At 52.7% G+C, this 19,516-nt stretch overlaps 1 protein-coding gene across 1 annotated transcript in view; it reads left to right on the top strand.

The window, feature by feature from the left end:
- The window catches only part of AMFR (autocrine motility factor receptor), a 39,555-nt gene extending 37,449 nt beyond the window's left edge, over positions 1–2,106 (top strand). The window contains exon 13 of the mRNA XM_008051603.2: positions 373–2,106. Within this exon, the coding sequence (XP_008049794.1) occupies positions 373–520 (148 nt within the window). The 3' untranslated portion in view covers positions 521–2,106. The remainder of the gene's footprint in view (positions 1–372) is intronic.
- Positions 2,107–19,516: the final 17,410 nt, after the last annotated feature.

The following is a 19,516-nucleotide window of genomic DNA, read 5'->3' as shown; positions in this document are numbered from 1 at the left end:
CTATGTGTCACACTCTCCACAGTTGGTGGCAGCTGGAGCCTGTGGATGAGAGTTTCTGTTTCAAGTCTGGAGGGCAGGGCCAGTGTTGTGTTCGTTCGGTTGGGTTTTGGGTTTGCAGACCTCTGATCATGGGACTTGGTGCTGCGTCCGTGGGTGGAGGGGATGGGCAGAGGAGAGGAAACACTGAGCAGACCTTGATGGGCTCCCCCCATGCAGGAGAACTTCCATTCAGAGAGACCTCTTTTTCATGGGATAGTGCTGAGGGACAGCTTCATGAAGGTGCCTGGGAAGCAGGGAAATTGAGAATAAAGAGGTATTCTGTATGTGTCCCAGAGCTTCCCACCTTTCTCACATGATTCTTGTTTTTTACAGGCGTTTCTTGAACAAAAGCTCTGAAGATGACACAGCCTCAGAGAGCTTCCTGTCCTCGGAAGGCACAACCTCCGACCCTGTGACCCTGCGTCGAAGGATGCTGGCTGCTGCCGCCGAACGGAGACTTCAGAAGCAGCAGACCTCCTAGCGCTCCCTGGCCTTCCTCCGGAGCCCTGCACCCGACCAGAAGAGGCCTGGCCCGGTTCTGCCTGCTGTGTGGACAAGCGGGCTTGACTGCATTGCCGCTGTTATAAAGCATGTGGTCATAATAGTGTTTGGACAGCTGACAAATTTAATCCTTTGTAATACTTTCTATGTGACATTTCTCTTCCCCTTAGAAACACTGAACATTTTAACTCTAGGCATGATCTTTTCTGGCGTTGACTGGACTTTTGGTGGGTGGGGGGCTATCAAGAGGAAGTGGCAACCACCTGCCTGCGGCAGGCAGCTTCAATTAACTGCTTTCTGCACAAGTCACAATAGATGCTGGTGTCCTGAGCACCTCTGGCGGGAGGAATGTATGTTGGGAGATGCTTAGGGTGGGCCTGACTCCACGCCAGGGGGTGACAGCTATTGTCAGCCTGCTGTCCTTGGGGAAGCATACAGAATGTGCCAGAGGCCAGACCCACAGGCTGTTGGACTCCTGAGTCACAGGGCATCTTGGTAAAGAACTCTTGGTTTGATACCTGGAACAGAGGAAAAGAAAGCCAGCACTGTAGAGGGTGAGGAAGTGTGACCCCTTACTGTCCCATTACATCTGGGACCAACTTTCGGAGCCCCTATTCCAAAGCTGGCTTGATTTCCGTTAACTCTGGTGCTCTTGCATCTCATGAGTGTACCCTGTGTGTCTGTCTTCTGCATTTCCTGCCCCCTCTGAACAGGGCACAGGGTGAAGCAGCAAGCTTTGATTTATGGTTTTCATTCCTTGGTCAAGTACAGTGGCAATGCCAAAACCTGTGAGTTTGGTCCTTGGAGAAGATGTAGGCTTTGCAAGATGAAAGAGTGAATTTTGGAGGACTTTACTGAAGAAATAAAAGATAATTTTGTATCTTCCCTGGAGCCCTTCATTTGCATAACTTTGTTTTTATTGGTTTAATTAAACATAGAAAGGTAAGGTGTTGAATCCACATGCCATGGAGCAGACCCAGGTCTCTAATCTTTTCAAATTTTTCACACACTTAACTTTAAGGATTTGAAACACACAATCATAGGTTACAGAGTTGTTTTATGTCCCATTGGATTAAGTTTTGTTTTGTTTTTTAACTGGAAGTATAGTTTTACAGTAGTCCTTTTTGGAATAATCCAGTATTATCCCAAATTATTGGCAAAGTAAAACATTTTACATAACTGAAAGATTTTAGAATGTTGAAAAGGAATGTTGAAAAAAGGGTGATAGGTAAATATTTAGGCAGAAATAATTTATTTCAATAAATCTTTCAAAAGCCTTACTTTGAAATGCTGTTAGTAAATTTCTGTGATTTTTAAAAAAAATTTGTTTTGCTGAGAGCATAGCTATTTGTTTTTATTGTAAGCAATAATAAAAAGGAAACTCTTCTAGTGTGTTGTGTGTGGCTGAAAGCTAAGTTGGCTTTTTTCAGTGGTGCCAGCTTTGAGTCCTGTTTTGATTTTGATGTTGTGTGTACCATTTTGGTTGGTGGGGGGTTTCATCCTTTTGAATTGGGAAATGTTATTTTTGCCTAGTACTATATTTGGAAAATGCATCACTGAATTCTTCTTTCTGCGTATTTATTTCATTTTTTTAAGGTAAGTGGGGAAAACAAGGTTATTTACCTTTCCTTTAATTATGTTATACTTTGCACATTAAAGGTGACACTAACTCCATGTGTTCTGATGTTTCAGATATGAAAAGATAATTGTTTAGAGTCGATTTTAGAGAGTCTTGAAGTATTGGAATACGGTAGTATCATTTGTCAATGATCAGAGCGGGAGAAACGCCTTAAGTAGCTTAGAAGGCTCCAAGAAGAGAAGTCCTCAGTCCACCCCTAGATTTGACACTTGGACAGTTAAGGATTCTGGGCACTAGAGAAGTTTCCTGGCTTTCATCCCTTCCTGGGGGGGTCTTTGGGACAGGTGCTGAGGGCAGTGGCAGTTACACTGGGTGGACTCCCCATCCCAGGACCCCTTTCCCTGCCCTGGCTGGCTGCAGAACTGTAGCTGGCCCTGCTGCTCAGCGCCTGGAGTTGAGAGCTAAAGCAGGCTACAGGTCCAGGATTGTGAGCACAGCACAAGGAGCAGCCGGGCCCACTGGCGAGGGGCGGTTGGGTTGCCCTTATCCTCTCTGGGCTGTTTGGAGTCGTCTTTGACGCTCCATTTTCCTACTGGCCTTTTTCTTTCCTTCCCCCCACCCCAATTTTGAGGCTTTAAAATACCATAGAGAATGCTGGCCCAGGTGGCTGTTTTACTTGTGTTGGTATGAACCCTAGGTGTTCAGGTGACCTCTTGGATCTGATTTCCCTCTTTCGCTGTATAGACAATGTGCTCTTTCATCTGTAGCCAGCAGACTTGGTCTTCTCTGTGATGGAACTTTGCCGCCACAGGACAGGAGTCTCAGTGCTCTGCAGAAGCTGGGCACACACGTGAAAGATGCCTTACTGATGAGCTTGTCAACTAATAGTGCCAGCCTGCCCTGGAAAGTCCTTGGTCTCAGAAGCCGCCATCTTGCATGGCTCCTGCTTTCCGCTAGGTTGGAAGTGGCTCCAATCCTGGCTGCACAGTAGACTCACGTGTGGAGCTTTAGGTAGTAGTAACCACTTACCGTAAACCACTGCTGTCAGACACTTCTAAGACCGGAATTCTCAGCAGTGGCTGCCAGTCACTGTACACACCAAGGTCAAGTTCTTCCCTGCAGTAAAGTCATCTCTGTTGCCCCCAGGGGTCAAGGAGATCAGGTAATGCCATACAAAAGAGCAGAGTTTTGGACTTGAGAAGAATCAGTCCACTTACAACTCTTGGGATTCCATGGGGGAAAACAAGGCTCCTCCCCGAAGAGGAGGCTGGGTGCCTTTTCTGTTTTCCTTAGGGGATCTGAGTCATTAGAAGTCCCCTCTGCATCTTGTCATGTGGTGCTGAAGATAGCAAAGAGGAGCAGAGCCGTGAAAGAAATGGGAGAACGAGTCTTAGGAAACCAACAGAGGGACTAAGCACATTTTTTTTAAAGAAAGGAGCGTCAGTCAACTGAAAAAAACAGGATCCAAAAAGAGAAAAGGCAGAAAGGCCTTTAAATAACTGTATAAATCTATTTATTGAGCAGCAGCTTTTAATTAAGCTGACTTCTAACCATAGAGCTCTTAAAAAATCCTTTCAAATCTCTTATCAGATTTTAGCTGGGGCAAACAGCTGATATTTCTGGCTTTCGAATCTTTTTAACCAAAAATATCCTCCCAAGTGGCAAAGAAGTACCCAAAAAGTCAGTAAATAAACCAGAAGGGACTGGTTCCCTAACCAGGAGTTGAATCTGGGCTGTAGCAGTGAGAGTGCAAATTTTGGCCACTAGCCCACAGAGTGGAGTTGGTCTTTAAAAAAAATCTTGCAGGGGATCCAAAGCAGGCTGTTTACACAGTTAAAGATTGTAACTTGGTTCAAGTCTGATGTCAGTTGGAATGTTGCTCAGCTAATTCCCTGGATGTTAGCATTTCAACGTCAGTGTCAATCTTCAGTCCTGTTTTAGGATCTGCTTTTTTTATGATCTCGGTAGTTTTGTTTGCATTCATTTCCCCCTTTTATACTATTACTCTTTTAAAGACCTGTTTTATTGCCCTAAGCAATTGTCAGCAACAGAGATGTGTTTTGGAGACCAATCTTAATAGAACCAGGACCCCAGCACTGTGGCAGGGGAAGTCAGAGTCCTAGGGAATTTCCTCAGGTGGTGAAGATGGGACACCTTTTTGTTTACCTTCTAATGCAGATCATTTTCTCAGATTTTCTTTTAGGAGCTTTTAAGGGGCCCTTGGGAGTAAGTCTCCGGTTCTGAAACCAGGTTTTCCATTGTGTGCACAGATTAAACTATCTGGGGCAGGGGAGAGGAATCACCTGTGGAACTTTTACACGTGTCTGTTCTGCCCACACTCCTTGCTCTAATTTAATTGATCTTTTCCCTGCATCCTTTCCAAAAAATGCTTTCTGACATCCCTTTTAAGAAAGATTAGGTGGCCAGGCTCGGTGGTTCAGCCTGTAATCCCAAAATTTTGGGAGGCTGGGGCAAGTGGATTGCCTGAGCCTGCAGGTTTGAAACCAGCCCGGGCAACCTGGCAAGACCTCGTCTCTACAATAAATCAAAAATTAGCCAGCGTGGTAATCCGTGTCTGTAGTTTCAGCTACTTGAAAGGCTGAGGTGGAAGGATCGCCAGAACTCAACAGATCGGCAGTGAGGTGGCCATGAGTGTCACTGCACTCCAGTCTGGGCAATGGAGTGAGGCTCCAACCCAAAAAAAAAAAAAGATAAGGCAAATAAACTTCTGTTGGTCTTAACTACAAAACTCATGTGAAAGTTAGGAAAGAACCCTATTAGAATATGCTCTCCCTCCTCTTTTTTTTTTGAGTCAGGATCTCACTCTGTTGCCCAGGCTTCAGTGCAGAGGCACAATCATGGCTCACTGCAGCCTCAATCTTCTGAGCTTAGGCAATCCTTCTGTCTCAGCCTCTCGAGTAGCTGGGACTACAGATGTGTGCCACCATGCCCAGAAAATTTTTTGATTTCTTATAGAGACAAGATCTTCCTGTGCTGCCTAGGCTGGTCTTGAACTCCTGGGCTCAAGCAATCCTCAAGACTGAAATCCTGTCATGGCCTTCCAAAGTGCTGAGATTACAGATGTGAGCCACCGCCCGGCAATGGTTTATTTTAGAGAAATTCGGGTATGCCATTATGTAGAAAATGTCATGGTTTCCTTCAGCCTTCCATTGGGATCTTGTTAGTCACTTGGAACCGGTGTTATGAAGTCAAGTTGTGGCCTGAATTGCAAGCCTTTCCATCAGTAGAAATGGTAGGTGTGTATCTCCTTCTGCAGATGACAAGTTGGGGTGAGGGAACTAGAGGGAGAAGCACTAGAAAAGAAGTGTGTCCTTGCAGAGGAGGTCTAAGGGGTGCCCGAGGTGATTGGTTGGCTATAACAGCAAGGAACATGCCTCTTATTCCACAGTCTGAAACAGTATCGGGCTAGGTTTGGTGGTTCATGCCTGTAACCTCAACACTTTGGGAGACTGAGACAGGAGAACTGCTTGATTCCAGGAGTTTGAGGCCAACCTGGCAACATAGCAAGACCTCGTCTCTACAAAAATTTAAAAGAATTAGTTGGGTATGCATCTGTAGTCCCCAGTAAATCAGAAGGCTGAGGTGGAAGGATTGTCTGAGGCAGGAAGTCAAGGCTGCAGTGAGCTGTGATTGTGCCACTGCACTCCAGCCTGGGTGACAGACTGAGACCATGACTTAAAAAAACAAACAAAACCAGTAACCCTACCTCCACCCCCACAAGATTCAAAAGACTGCTAGAACTTGCCGGAAAGAGGCCTTTCTGAGTTGATAATTCCCATTTGTTGGGGTGTGGAAAGGATTCCAGTTAAACGACCTCTGAGTCTCTCCCATCTCACTAAAGATGGCATGATGTGGCATTTGGCAGCTCAGCTAACAAGTGGCATGTAGATATGATACAAGGGTTTTAGTGGGCAACTGTTTCCTCCAGATCCCAGTCCCAACTGACTTGCTAGTTAACACAGCAAAAGCTTGGCAGTCGGAGAGAGATGTGAGACCCACATCCCGAGGAGCCAGGAGTCAGACTCCATGCGCCAGCCATCCTGTGACCCTTGTACTTGGTCTGCAGGAGGCTTCCTGGCACCCAGGTGCAATGGGGGAAGCAAAGCCGAAGGAAATCTTCCCGGCCAGTCTGGTCCTGACATGCCTTTGGCAGGTGAGTGGGTGTGCCCCTTGGGTGCAGAGGACCAAGGCCTCATTCTCGGGCCCACCCATTGTGGTGGAACCACAGGGTATGGAAGAAATGGGATCCTCTATGAGCAGGACACGGGGATTGCCAGCCCTCCTTCCACTTTTCCCCTTTCTAGTCCTCAGTTCCACCTCACTCCGAAAAGCAAGCAAAACCGGGTGAGGGGGAGCAGGGACCTGGAAGGGCAGGGAGCAGCCCACTGTCTCTAAGTTGGCGCCCCTGCTGACAGCACTGAGGGGACGTGGGGAAGGGCCTTCGGGGGACTCCTTACCCACTGGCTTCCAGTATTTGCGGCCGAGTCAAGTCCTTCCTTCCCTTTCCTGTCAGAACAAAGCCCACCCCCATAACCATCGTCTGGAAGGCAGAGGGTGAGACTCAGGAGTACAGACAAACATTCTCTTTATTGAGCTACACATGAATTTTCCATTAGTCAGAGAAGTAGACTGGCAGTGTGTAAGATATCACAGAAACCTCACCGATTGGGAATAGAAAGGCTTAGAAAGACCCGTGGGCTATTTTTTTTTCTTTTTTCCTTTTTTTTCCAAGTTTTTTTTTTTTTTAATTTTTTGTGTGTTTTATCTTTTTGCCTCCTTTTTATTTGAAATGGCTGTGACTGGTCTTTTTCGGCAAATATGAAGTCTTAAAAGTGAAACTGTGAAGAGGTTTGGGGTTTGGATACTAGTCAAAGTAGAAATGACATAGGACTGCTCATGAAAACTGTGGCTTTAATGTAAACACTACATTCCATCTTTTTTAAAATTTTTTTTGTGTTTTTTTCCATCGTGTGGTATTTAAAAATTTTTTTTGTTCTTTTTGTCTGCAGCACAAACATCCCCACATGAGAAAGAGCGAACACAGGTCACTGAAACAAAGGAGGAGGTGGAGGGGGCACACATGGAGAGACTGCATCCACCGGAAGGACGGAAATCTAAAATGTCAAAGGAAAAGCCACAACCCGTTCCCAAGACTATGAGAGCTGATCTGGTATGTACTACGTAGTACTTATCAGGACAAAAATCGAAACAAAACTAAAAAAACCCAAAAGAACCCACAAAGGATATCTGTAGAAAGGGGGCTGGCGGGAAACTGTCTTCCAGAGGGCCGTAACTCCGCAATGATGGGTGTCCTTTGGCAGCTACTGGCCAGTGAGAGCTGTGCTTTTTCTCTACAAACCTGGAGTGTGTGTGTGGCTGGAGTGGCTTAGGGCCGGGGAGAGCGGGAGCGGCTGACAGGCAGCAGGGTGGGCAGCGGCCTGCGGCCTGCTGGAAACCCCCAACCCTGAGCACACTCCCGCTAACCAATGAGCGCACAGGAGCCCCTGACGGCAGATGGGCCAGCACCTCTCCAGGTGGGGCCATGCCACGAGGCGGGGATGAGGGACAGGCCGGGGGGGCAGATGTGTGTGTGTGTTTTGAAAGAAAAAGAAAGAAACATGGATGAAATGGTGAGTTTTCCTTTCCTTTTTTTAAGCTACAAAGCACATGAGAAATGTTCTTTTTTTCCTTTCAAATTCTAAATGTAAAGACTCAACTAAAACCGGATTCTACAGCATTCTACAGAAATACACAGCCGTCAGTCACTCTGGGGTTGTAGGTTAGACAGGGGCTTGATACAGAAAGGCTGTGTGTCTTACAAAGGCCAAAAGGTCATGCTACCAGGAGATCAACGTCAACAGCAAAGAGTCCGTGAAGCAGTCTGTAGAGAGAGAGATAAGGGGTCCAGTCTGACCATTTTCTTTGATTCCAACAACCAACCAACCAACCAAAAAACCCTAGAACATCTTTACCACTGCTGGGGTGGGGTGAGGTGGGGCAGGATCACGAGGGGTCAAGCACCCCAGTGAAGCCCCTCCCAGGCACCCGGGGAAACCTCACCCCCGGGGACCCTGACCCTGGTCAGGCCTCCAAGTCCGGCCCTCCCCTGAGCCACGCCTGCGCCCCTCTCTCCCCTTCTTCCCACGTGTCCTCTTGGAGGGGGGCCGGCTTCCACTCTGCAGGCGAACCTGAGTCCCCTCCCCTCAGCTGCTTGGAAAGCAGAACAAGTCTCCCTTTTCTGATTCTTGCCTCGTTAACATGAATAAAGAAAACTCAGGAGACAGTGGATTGGTCGGAACAATGATTCTTCTAAATTCCTAAAATTAACAACCACCACCACCCAAAAAAGAAGCATCCTGAAATGTTTCTGTTGCTGGGACTATAGGGTAGGGAGAGGCCTAGGGCGCTGGCTGTTTCTTAAAGGGTCTGGAATTTGCACAGAGCAGGACGGAACTGGGCGCACACGGCTTCCGCAGGTAGGAACGCAGAGAACCAGCCAGGCTGAGGCCAGGCCTTGCTCTGCTTTCCCCCTGCTCACAGAAACGGGGCTCAGAGGGTAAAACCTCAGGCTGTCCTTAAAGGAGGGACTCCCAGCTCGACGTGAGTGTGAGTGTGTGCACGCACACACGGGCATGCTCATGTGGCGTCCCAGGAAAACCTCGGTGAGCTACGGCATGGTGGTCCGTTCTCTCCGCACCTCTTTCTAGTACAAACTAAAAAGATTTTTAAATATATATTTGTATATATATATATATAAGGATTTGTTATGCCTCTTTAAAGTTTATTTACCAACTTGCATTTGTTAGTGGGGTGTGTGTATGTGTGTGTGCACACGCAAGCTTTTCTGTGAGTGTTGGAATCATTACCAAATAGGTTGCTATACAGGACAAGAGGTCAGTACAAGCCGCAGCCCCGGAGGTTGTTGGCAATGATGATGTCAGTGACGGCGTCGAATACCACCTGGATATTATTCGTGTCTGTGGCACAAGTCATGTGACAATAAATTTCTTTGTTGGGCGAGCGGTTTTTGCTTTCAAATTGTGCTTGGATGTAGGCGGCTGCATCTTCATAGGTATTGGGGCCTGTAATGAGACACAGAAACACAGGGAGGCTCTGGTGAGAGCTGTGGGTGGACAGGCGGAGAAGTGGGGTGAGGCAGTGGAAGGAACAGCAGGAACTGCCGGGCACTCGTTTCCCAAGGCGTAGTCGCATTTTAAATCAAAACTCGCGTAAGGCCTCACTTTTCGAGACCTTTCACTGCTTTCATGTCAGATCTACCCAGGAATCCTGGCAGGACAATGGCCACAGACGATCCCTTTTGCTTTCTAGATGAGCAAACTGAGGCACCTCCCTATGGTCTAAACCCAGCTGATTCTAACAAACTAAGAAAATTAAGTCTGAGGGGGAAGCTGCCCAGCAGGTAGTGATCCAGGACTCACGGTGTCCCAAGGTGTGGGGGCACTGAGGGAGACCTGTACTCCTTCCTCAGTGGGCTCCTCTAGCAAGAGGTCTCTAAGCAGTCCTGGGTCTTGGGTGGCCAGGATGTGGGAGCACTAGTATCCTACCCCCCAAGGTGGGAAGTTAAGGACTCATCAACATGTGTGATACCAACTGGGACCCCCCTGCCATCCCCACTATTTCCTTGGGGATAACAGAGCATATCTGTGGATGATGTAGACAGTTTTCCAACCAGCTGCAGCCCTAACTCTTGGGCTGTGTGGCACAGACAGCTCTTAATCAAAGACCACAAAAGAGGGACTAAAGAAGTGAGAAAAGCCCAAAACAGGGAAGATGCCCCATTTTCCTCAGTGCCATTAGGATCTGGCCCAGTAGAGAAACAATATGTTATTTTGGTGTTGGGTTGATTCCTCCCCCACCGAGTTCTGCCTGATTCTCCAACTGTAGGCCGGGTGTGAACCCCTGGATGGGGTGGCTGGACTGGGCTGCTGGAAGGCTTCTGAAGCAGAGATTCCTCTCCCTTCCTTTAAAGACAGTCAGAAGACCTGACTCCAGCCCTGAACTCCAGGCCAGTGATAAGCAACTGTGAGGGATAAGGGGTGCAGACATCCTGGAGGTGGGGTCACGGCAGAGACCAGCTCTGGGCAGCACAGCAAGAGTGCCCAGACCCACAGAGCTGAGCCTCGTCCTTGATACACCATTGCAGAGATACCAGGGGCAGAAGCAGCAGGTACCAAGCCCACAGCACAGCTGTCAAAGGCTAGACAGAGTGGCGTGGACCCTGACAAGGAGCTTCCCATCCAGAGATAGCCACGAAGGGCAGACCATGGTAGAAAGCGCTCACATGCATTTCATCCAGGTGGTGGGAATGCCCCTGTGCCTTCTCTGTGTCTGCAGATTCCAGCGCCCTTACACAGCCCATGCTGGCCCACATGGTTAGTCAGTCAGCCACCCCCCGCCTCTGCTTGTTTTGTGTCCCACACAGGCCCGCTCTCCATAGGGCCACTGCATTGGTGACCACTTGGCACCTTCTCTGTAGCCAACTCCTCCTACCTTGGTTGCCGTCCTGTGAATAATACTCACGACACGACAGCCGCAGAGAGGTAACCCTGGCACCAAGCACCTGTCTCTCCTTACGGCCACCCTATTGGGTGGGCATTAGTATCCACTGTGGTGCCCATGTAAGCATGAGGCACAGGTGATTATGTAAATTGCTCAGTGTTGCACGTGGTCTGGCTCCAGAGGCTACTGTGGCTGCCCGCCCTATTGGGACTTTGTGCTCCTGACATCTGTCAGGCTGGAGGGCCCCAGCACAGGGCACAGTCCCTGGCCCGACCTCCCCCTGCACCTTGGGAAGGGCAGGAACCTTGCCAATGCACAAACACTGGAGCATCACTGAGGACATAGGCCGAGCTCAGAGCATGCCTACGGGCCGTCTCCTGTTGTTCCTAGTTGTGGAGGAGGGTGGGGAGGCCTACAGCCATGGATGCTGAAATGCAGGAGCCCTGTGGCAGGGCTTGAGGACCTGTACAGCTCTGGGCCTGAGTCCATGCCCGTACTCTCACTCCAGGGCTGTCAGTGAGTGGGTTCTTGGCTGAGCCAACCCATGCCCTGACATGGAGGGAGGAGAGGAGACATCCTCCTCCATTGCAGGGTGTTGGCCCCTGTTCTCAGCATGCAAAGTTGACTCCACCCCAGGGACCCCTAAAGCTTCCTAGTCCCCAGAGAAACATCGCATCCTTTAGCAGCAGCCCAGGCTGGTCCATCCCACAGAAGCCATGCTCACTCCTCCACTCATTTGGAAAGGGCTTCCTGGGTGGGGGAAGGGTCTGTGATACAGCTCCCCGAAAGCAAAAAAAAAAAAAAAAGCCCTAGAGAAGGCAGAAGGAAGTAGGCAGGGATGGAGGAGGCTTGCAGATAGTTGGAGGGGTTGAATTGGGAAGGGGTGGAGAGAGCAGGCTGATGGGGTGGGGGAGAGCAGGCACTGTCGGGGAGAGGCGAGTGGTCTGGCTGGGCTGGGCTGGGCTGCTGCCACAGAAGCACAGCATGCTCAGTGCACCAAAGCAGGCAGGAGAGAGAGCAGGGGGCGCTGAACTGCAGCCCAGGCCCCACTCCCAGGCCGTGTGTTCACCTTTCCATTGAATGCAAAGGTGCTGTGTGGCCCTGGTCGGGGGTGGGGTGGCCACTGCTGAGACACAGGAGGCTCTCGTGCTAGGTCCCGAGACCTCTTCCAGAGAGCGTCCGGCAAGAAAGGGGAAGAGGAAGCCTGCGGTCTTGTCCTGGCCCCTGCTCCCTGCTATGTCACTCCCGAGTCACCCGGTCCCAACACATATGGCTCAGGAGGGGCCGTTTCCCACCACACTCAGGGCTGCGTCCTTGGAAGGACAAACCTGGTGGTGCCCCTCGGCTTCTCTTGGCACAACCCCCCCAGACTCCTGCAGTGGTCCCTGCTCACCAGCTGGCCAGCAGCCTGTTCCCTGAGCCACAGGTCCCCATCGGGGCGGGGCTTGCCCTGCACAGGACCACACGACACCCACCTGTGTATTCAGGGAAGCAGATGGTCAGAGGTGACTTCTTGATCTTCTCGCCAAAGAGATCTTTCTTGTTGAGGAAGAGAATGATGGAGGTATCGATGAAGAACTTGTTGTTACAGATGGAGTCGAAGAGCATGAGAGACTCGTGCATGCGGTTCTGCAGCCCCAAGTGGGGAGGAAAAGAGAGAAGGACAGACAGCAAGAGGGAGAGACACAGAGACAGGGAAAGAGAAGAAGAGAATTAGGCTTGAGAGGGGAACGGGGCTACTCAGCGGCTCCTGAGGGGCCCTGCGCCCACAGGCTCTCGGAGAGGCTGACAGAATCTGCAGGGTGACCCCTCACAGTGCGCCGCATTCTCAGTCTGCAGAGCACTCATCATCTCGGGCCAGTGGCAGGGACCGGACTGGGAACAACCATGGCTCTCGGTGAGGCTGAGGACAGGGTGACCTGGGCTCACCCTACTGCAGAGTCCTCAGCCATGGCGTCTCCTGGCACAGGAGTGTGTGTGTGCACATGCAAGTGTTTCTGGGAGGGTGCTTGACTGCTGCAGCCAGAGAGCTGGGCTTTGGCCCTTTCTGCCTGGACCTTTCCTCCTGGGCCCAATCTGTGGGTGGGGAATGTTCTCTGGGAGTGGTGAGGGGTTCCAGGCCCCTTCCATGGTCTGAGGGGAAGTCACGCCAGGTCCTGCCAGCATTCGGGGGCCTCCCACGCAGGGAGATGCTCCTGCCCGAGGCTGCCTCTAGGAGGACTGGCCACACCTCCCTGGCTTGTTCAATTCAGCCATGAATGACCCTGCAGGTGTCTTAGGCAAGGTAGGTGTGAAGTGCTGTCTTGCACACCGAAGTCTCTTTAGCACTGGGTGGATATGATGGTACCCCAAATGAAGCTGAAACTGAGAGGACAGCCTTTGGTCTTGGCAAGGACTGACTTGTTCTGTTTTGTGATGACAAGTACATTTGCTTGGGGAATCTGTATCTTGACAGTGCAGAAGGGAGGTAGGGGAAGGGACAGCCTCCCTTATTTTCCCAAGAAAATAGCCCTGGGAACTTGCCCCACATGTCCAACTCCGTGGGTCTACAGCCCAAGCCCAGAGATAACCCAAGTAACCTCTGGAGTAAGAAGACCGAAACAAGTAACAGGAAAGAGAAGAGAACTGGTGGAGACATCACAGGCAGTGCTCACTGAGAGATGAACCCACCCCCAGGGACGAGCAAGCTGGGAGCTGCATACACTGCTGGTTGCACCACCATGTCCTCTTCCTTTGCGCAGGAGGATGAGGGCCATGAAGTGGACTCCACTCGTCACTGAGGCCCACTCTGCCAGCACCATGCCCAGCACTTTGCCTGCCTTGTGCCACTGAACCTCATCAACCCTGAGGGGACACCAAGGTGACACAGCTGAGACACTCAAGGGCAGAGATTGCATCAGCTCTGGGCCAGATCCAGGTCTTGGGCAATGGTTCTCTAGTGAGTGTCTGGGTCTTTCAAGGAATGGACCGCAAAAGTGGCATGGTGGGTTCCACGCACCTTACGGCTGATCCCACCTCAGTCCTCTCCCATGCCTATGCTATCATGCCAGTGGCCTGGAAATGGTGTCAGTCCCAAACCCTGCTTCTTCTTGGCTGAAGATGGCAGATGGAGGAGGCAGTCTGGCCTCTCAGTTGCTCCTGGGGGCACCCAGAAAACTGGCATGACTTTACTACCCTCTCTAGGATCTGCTGAAAATGGCATGGCCTTTGATCCCGCTAAACAAACCCAGGAAATTCATGATTTCATCACTCTCTTATTGTCAGCCAGTAATCTCATTCTCAGTCCCCCAAGAAAGTCTCTCAGTCGTCTTCATGCTCCACTCAGGGAGGAGCAGGACTTGTCTGCCCTGTGCTACCACGATGGAGTCTGTTCAGAAAAGGGCCACTGGAAGCTTCCTAGGCGGCTGGTGAACCTGTGTTCAGGACCTCAAACGGTCATCACTCAGGCTCATGGGGCCACGTGTGAGAGAGTGATGAGGCTCTGAGACCCCAAGGATTCAGTGAGAAAGGTCTCTTCCCCCCACAGAGCCACCTGGTCCCCCAGCTGTTCAGAGAGCCAAACACCCACAGCCAGAGGCAAGCTCTCAACTTCCCGGCTAAGCAGTCCCAGGCACTGTTTTGGTCCACAGACCTTGGGGAGGCGGTGGGGACAGATGCCCAGGGCACCCCCAGAACCAGAAGGGAGCCACAGAGGAAGCATCAGGGTTCCCCGAGCTGAGAGTGGGGACTGTGTCCCTTTGGTATGTGGTCTGGGCTGAAAGTCTCTTCTTTAAGAGGGCACCGGGCAACGGTTTGGAAGAGAAATCTGGGCCAGCTCACTCAGGCCCCACAACTCCACCTATTCCTGCTCAGCCCCTCTCCAGGCCCTGTGCCTCGGGGCTGCGGAGAACACGTCCCGCATGCACTCACTTGTCCTTCCAGCGACACCCGCTAGCATTTGTGTGCAAGGCCCTCTGCTGGGCCACCACAGGGATGTGGGGTTGGCTGGGTCAGGCTCCTGCTCTCCAAGAGCTCACAGTCTAGTTGGGGGGAGACAACGCACACACATTAACAAGGTCTGCAAGGCCCAGGAGTGGCACAGAGCTGGGGAGGGGTCTGGGGAGCAAAGGGCATGCACAGGCAGACCCGGCTTTGTGGGAGAGGGCTTTGGAGGGAGTCCCCAAAGAGTTGATCCTGGAGACTCGGGGAAGACAGTGAGGAGGGAAGACGCTGCAGGGCAGGAGGCGCCGGCACCAAGACCCCTAGCCTCCCAAGCACTCCCTCTGCACACTGACTGGAACCCACCAAGGAGCTGAGAGTATACCTCAACCTCACAAGCTTCCCAGGAGGAAGCCGACGCCAGAGCACATTCAAAACGGAGAGCCGGAGCACATTCAAAATGGAGACACCACCATTTGGGAAAGAAATGAGCCAAGGGCCACAGCCAGCCAGCAGTCACCGCCCCTGCCTGCGGAGTCATGGGGGATCCTCCCTGGGCCTCACCCCCAAGTCCTACCCCTACCCCCGACTTTAGCAAGTCCAGAAGCAACAGGAAGCAGTGCCGGCCTGGCTGTGGCCCAGCTGCCGCATCACCCACAGCAGAGACGAGGCCGTCACCAAGCACACTAGGATAGGAAGGTGGCTCAGCACCAGACAGGGTAGCCTCCTGCCTGATGACAATCCTGACGGGGGGCAGGGTGGCCAGTTACCCCATCCTTCTGCCCCCAGCAGGACCGTGTCCACTCCACCAGGCTGCCCGAAGCCCTGGGCCCAGGTCTGGGCAGGCTCGAGGACACACGACGTGCGGGTGCACCTGGCAGAAGCTCCCTGGGCACTGACAACACATCACACACACTAGAAAAGCTGGCACATTTTATTAATGGTAGGTGACTAATAAATACATTATGGCAGCCAATAAATTATTACAATAACTAGAGATTTATTAAACCAACAAGTCACTCTTCTTACAAAATTACAGTTAATATGGGGTGGTGCCGGCGGCAGGGTTGGGAGGCGGGTACACTATACCTAAGAAGGTTTTGCTAAGGAGGGGGTGGGGCACCCGAGCCCACCCCCAGGATGGGGAGTGGAGCAGACAGGCTGCAGTGGAGTGGGAGGGGCAAGGGGAGGCAGAGGGTGTGCAGTGGGGCAGGGGCGGAGGGATAGTGGGGAGCCAGCAGGACAGAAAAGACCGGGAGGCAGGGGGTGAGGGGCTGGCTGCCCAGAGCTGGGGCCAGACATGGGCTGTGGGGGAGTGGGGAGACGGGTCACTGGAATGGCGGTGGCTCGGGGCTGCTGGCTCTGCTGCAAAGGGCTGTGGGTTTATGCTGGTGGTCTTGGTGCACTGGGCCTGAGGATGAGAGCTTCCTTTCCAGAGGGTAGCTCTCTCTTACCGAGGGGCTCCAGGACTCTGGATCAGGGCCATTCTTTTGGTTTTTCCCCAACCTGCTCCTTCTTGACAGGGGCCTTGGCCTGGCCGGAGTGGGGTCTGTCTGGAGGCCCCAGCTCCACTCTCTGGGCAGGTATGGATCAGGACTCTGCTCGCTGAGGGGCTGGGAGACAGGAGCCCTCCTAAAGACCCCATCACAGCAGTTTTCGCCTGGCTGCTGAGACCCTTCACTCTGTAGGTTTATGGCCCATCTGGGGGTGGGGTGGAGGAACTGTCTGGGGGTGATTGCCTTTGGTACCCTATACCAGCTGGAGCCTCAGGGCTCGGTCCCTGAGAACTGCTAGGTTGTGCCTGAAGGCTTCCAGAAGGCTCAGCGAAGAGCAGAGGCAGCCAGAAGAGATTGCACCCCAGACTTCTCAAAGGGGGCAGGTCTGGGGGAAAGAGTCTGGGCTCTCATTGATTAACCATTCTGGATTGTGGTGGACTTACTTGCCAGAAGGCTTAAAGAGTGCACTAATCAGACCAAGAAAAAAAGTGGTCAGGAAGGATGCAGGCTACAGAAAGAACTTCCAGAATCAACCCCTGGGCACCAACTGTAAAGCATGTTTGGTGGGAACAGGGGCTAATCTTCCTGTTGCAAGACTCATACTGGTGGAAGAGAAGGGCTTGGGTGAGCCAACTCCTGGGCCTTCCCTGAGGGGGGTTTGCAGACAGTCTGGTTACGGGGCTGGAGGGTGAGAACTTAAGGCTGGGGACATTCAGGGAAGCCCAGTGCCGTCCGTGGAGGGCAGGGTGTCTCTGGTTCCTGCTGGTGGGGTGTGGAGTAGGGCTGGGGGAAGCGGGCAGGGAGGCAGAGCAGCCTCCTGGCACCAGACATGGTGGTCTTCTGCCTGGGCTCTGCCCACCACCCCATGGTAGGAGCATATGGCCACAGGCCCTCTGGCTCTGCTGGGCCTAGAGGGGAGAGGAAGGAGCAGGGCACAGGACATCTAGAGTCTCCGCGGAACTCAGAATGCTAAAGCTATTGGTGAGGGGCCCACACCCTCCTCAGGCCAGAGTCCAACAGAGCCCCCCGTGGGCTTTAGGGACCAGAGAGCCTTGGGGACCTCTATCAGGGCTCAGAGGTAAGGCTAGGACCTGGCTCTTGTGATGGTTGTTGGTGCAGGGCACAGCACTTGCCCATAGGCATCCAGGTGGCAGGCACAATTTTCACGAGTTTGGCAAAGGTGCTCCTCCTAGAAATCAGTTAAACTCTAAATTCGAGCCATCCGGAGAGTTTAACACGCCCCCCTTGGGATCAGACACAGGGCCCCTGTGGATAAGAAACCACGTATCTGGTTACTCACACATTGCCCCCACACCCATATCCACGACGGAGCCAAACCTCACCTGTCAGCCTCAGGTGTCCCTCCCCACGGTGGAGCTGCCAGTGACAACATGTTTGGGGGTCCTTTCCTTGATGGGGGCCTTCATTTGGCTGCAGTGGGGTCTGTCTGGAGGCCCCAGCTCCAGACAGAGCTGCTGCACAGGGACAGAATTTCCTCCTGGACATTCTTGAAGGCCAAGGATGCCCCCACAGGCCAGGGTGGAAGGGTTGAAGGCAGCACAAGAGACTGAGCAGGACAGAGCATCTGAGAGCAGAGAAAGGCAACTAGGGTCCAGAGGGCAGGATGGCCTGAACACGCTGCTCCTCCACCCCCCGATTCCATGGATGGGAAGGCCTGAATCCAGGCTCGTGGCCCCAGCCTGCTGCTCTGACCACAGTGCCACTATGGTCTGAGGAAGGCAGCTGGGGGAGATGGAGAGCCCTGGGGTGGGAGGGCCAGTGGTGACCTCCACCCTCCAGGGTGATGGCCTTAGAGGTGGGGCTTGGCCAGCATGCCCCTCTTGTGAGCTGCTCCTGCATCTGGGGTCACCGTCTGGGGCACAGTTGGGGCACAGCAGAGTTAGGTTGATGCTGCCAGGAAATAACTGCCATGTCTTCAATGCAGGGCAAAATGGAGCTTAACTGGACCTGGCTGCCCATGGCAGGGCATTGAGACTGTTGGTTCCAAGGGTCTGTCCTTGGCCACATCCCAGCACCTGGGACAAGGTCTAAAAACACAACAGAAGTGAACAAAGCGGAAATGGACTTGGGCTGACGGGGGAAGCTCCTGCAGCCTGTCTGCCAGGGCAGCAGCAGGATGGCCAGAGCAGGGAGGTGCCCAGTCACCTGTCCCCGCAGGCATTTGGCACTAAGGAGGATTCCCTGGGTCTCCTGTGCACCACCCAGAGCTTTGTGCTTGGTGGATACACTAAGCCCACAGCTGTTGACACAGAGCTCCTCCTGCCTGAGGCAGTCCAGGGGGCTACAGGTGGGAGTCCAGAGTCCTGCCTGGCCTGGGACAGAGCAGTGTCCAGAGTGGAGGCAGGGAGAACAGAGGGTTTGAGGAGGGAGGCAGAGGTCTCCTGAGGGGCGGCTCTGTCCCCTCCCGGGGGCACATCTGGGTCCCTAGGCACAGCCTGCCATACAAGCGCATAGGCCTGCCTGGGGTGTGGCTGTGGCATCAGCCAGATGAGGCATCTGGGAGTGGGAGAGATGTGTGACTGCCCAAGGCCAGCTAGGACTAGCGTCATCAGGAGGAGCCACCTGCTCCTTTCTGCTCTGGCATCTCTGCAGCGAGTCTCCCTCTAAGGACTTCCACGTTGAGTTGGGAGCAGGGGTGTGCGTTTAAGCCAGCCTGGGCTCTTCCTAACTCACACTCCAGGGCGTCAGTCCCATCTGCCTGTCCCCTTCTGTCTCTAGGGGCAGGAAGAACGCCATGGGCTGTGGACAAACTCCCTGATTTCTTTACTGAGATCCAGCAAAGGCACTGGCCAAAGGGGCTTGGTCCACACTCCCAACCGGGACATCCCCAACCACAGGATCCCCAGCCCAAAGGCCTCTGTCTGCCCCTGCTGGTCTGAGTTGAATTCACTGTGGACTGGAGAAGGAAAATGCATCTACTCATACCTTGGAATGGTTGCCTGAGCCTAGGTGACTGGAAAAAGTAGACGGGTCACCCTTGGGCCTGCAGGGAATGGGTAGGAGCCCCCAGCCCAGTCAGCACAAGAGCAAGGAAGGATGATCCAGAGAAGGAAGGGCTGAGATCCTTGAACCCACACAAAGTCAGTCTGGTCCCACCCTGGCTTTTATTGACAGAGCTGCTCTTGACCAGAGACCCCAGGCAAAGCTGAGGGATGGCTCCTACTGCCCCCAACCTGCCAGCACCCTGCCGCAGGGCTGTCCCTGCCACCCACACCATCCCAAATGATAGAAGAACACTCCAAGACTTCAAGTGAGTCATCCAAGTGCAGGGTGTGCCCATTCAGGGCCAGACGGCGGCCTTGTTCCCTTCCCACCCCTGGCCTCCAGATAAAACACCGAGAGATGACGCAGAGACGGAGAGCACTGGGTCTCCTGGTCTTGTGGCATGGCGCTCAGCATACCAGCCCCGCCCACCCCCACC

Source organism: Carlito syrichta, unplaced genomic scaffold, assembly GCF_000164805.1.
Source record: "Carlito syrichta isolate Samal-C Ts95f unplaced genomic scaffold, Tarsius_syrichta-2.0.1 Scaffold205434, whole genome shotgun sequence".
NCBI classification, from domain to species: Eukaryota; Metazoa; Chordata; class Mammalia; order Primates; family Tarsiidae; genus Carlito; species Carlito syrichta.
The sequence above is the reverse complement of the archived record's forward strand: the minus strand, read 5'-3'. Positions and strand labels throughout refer to the sequence as shown.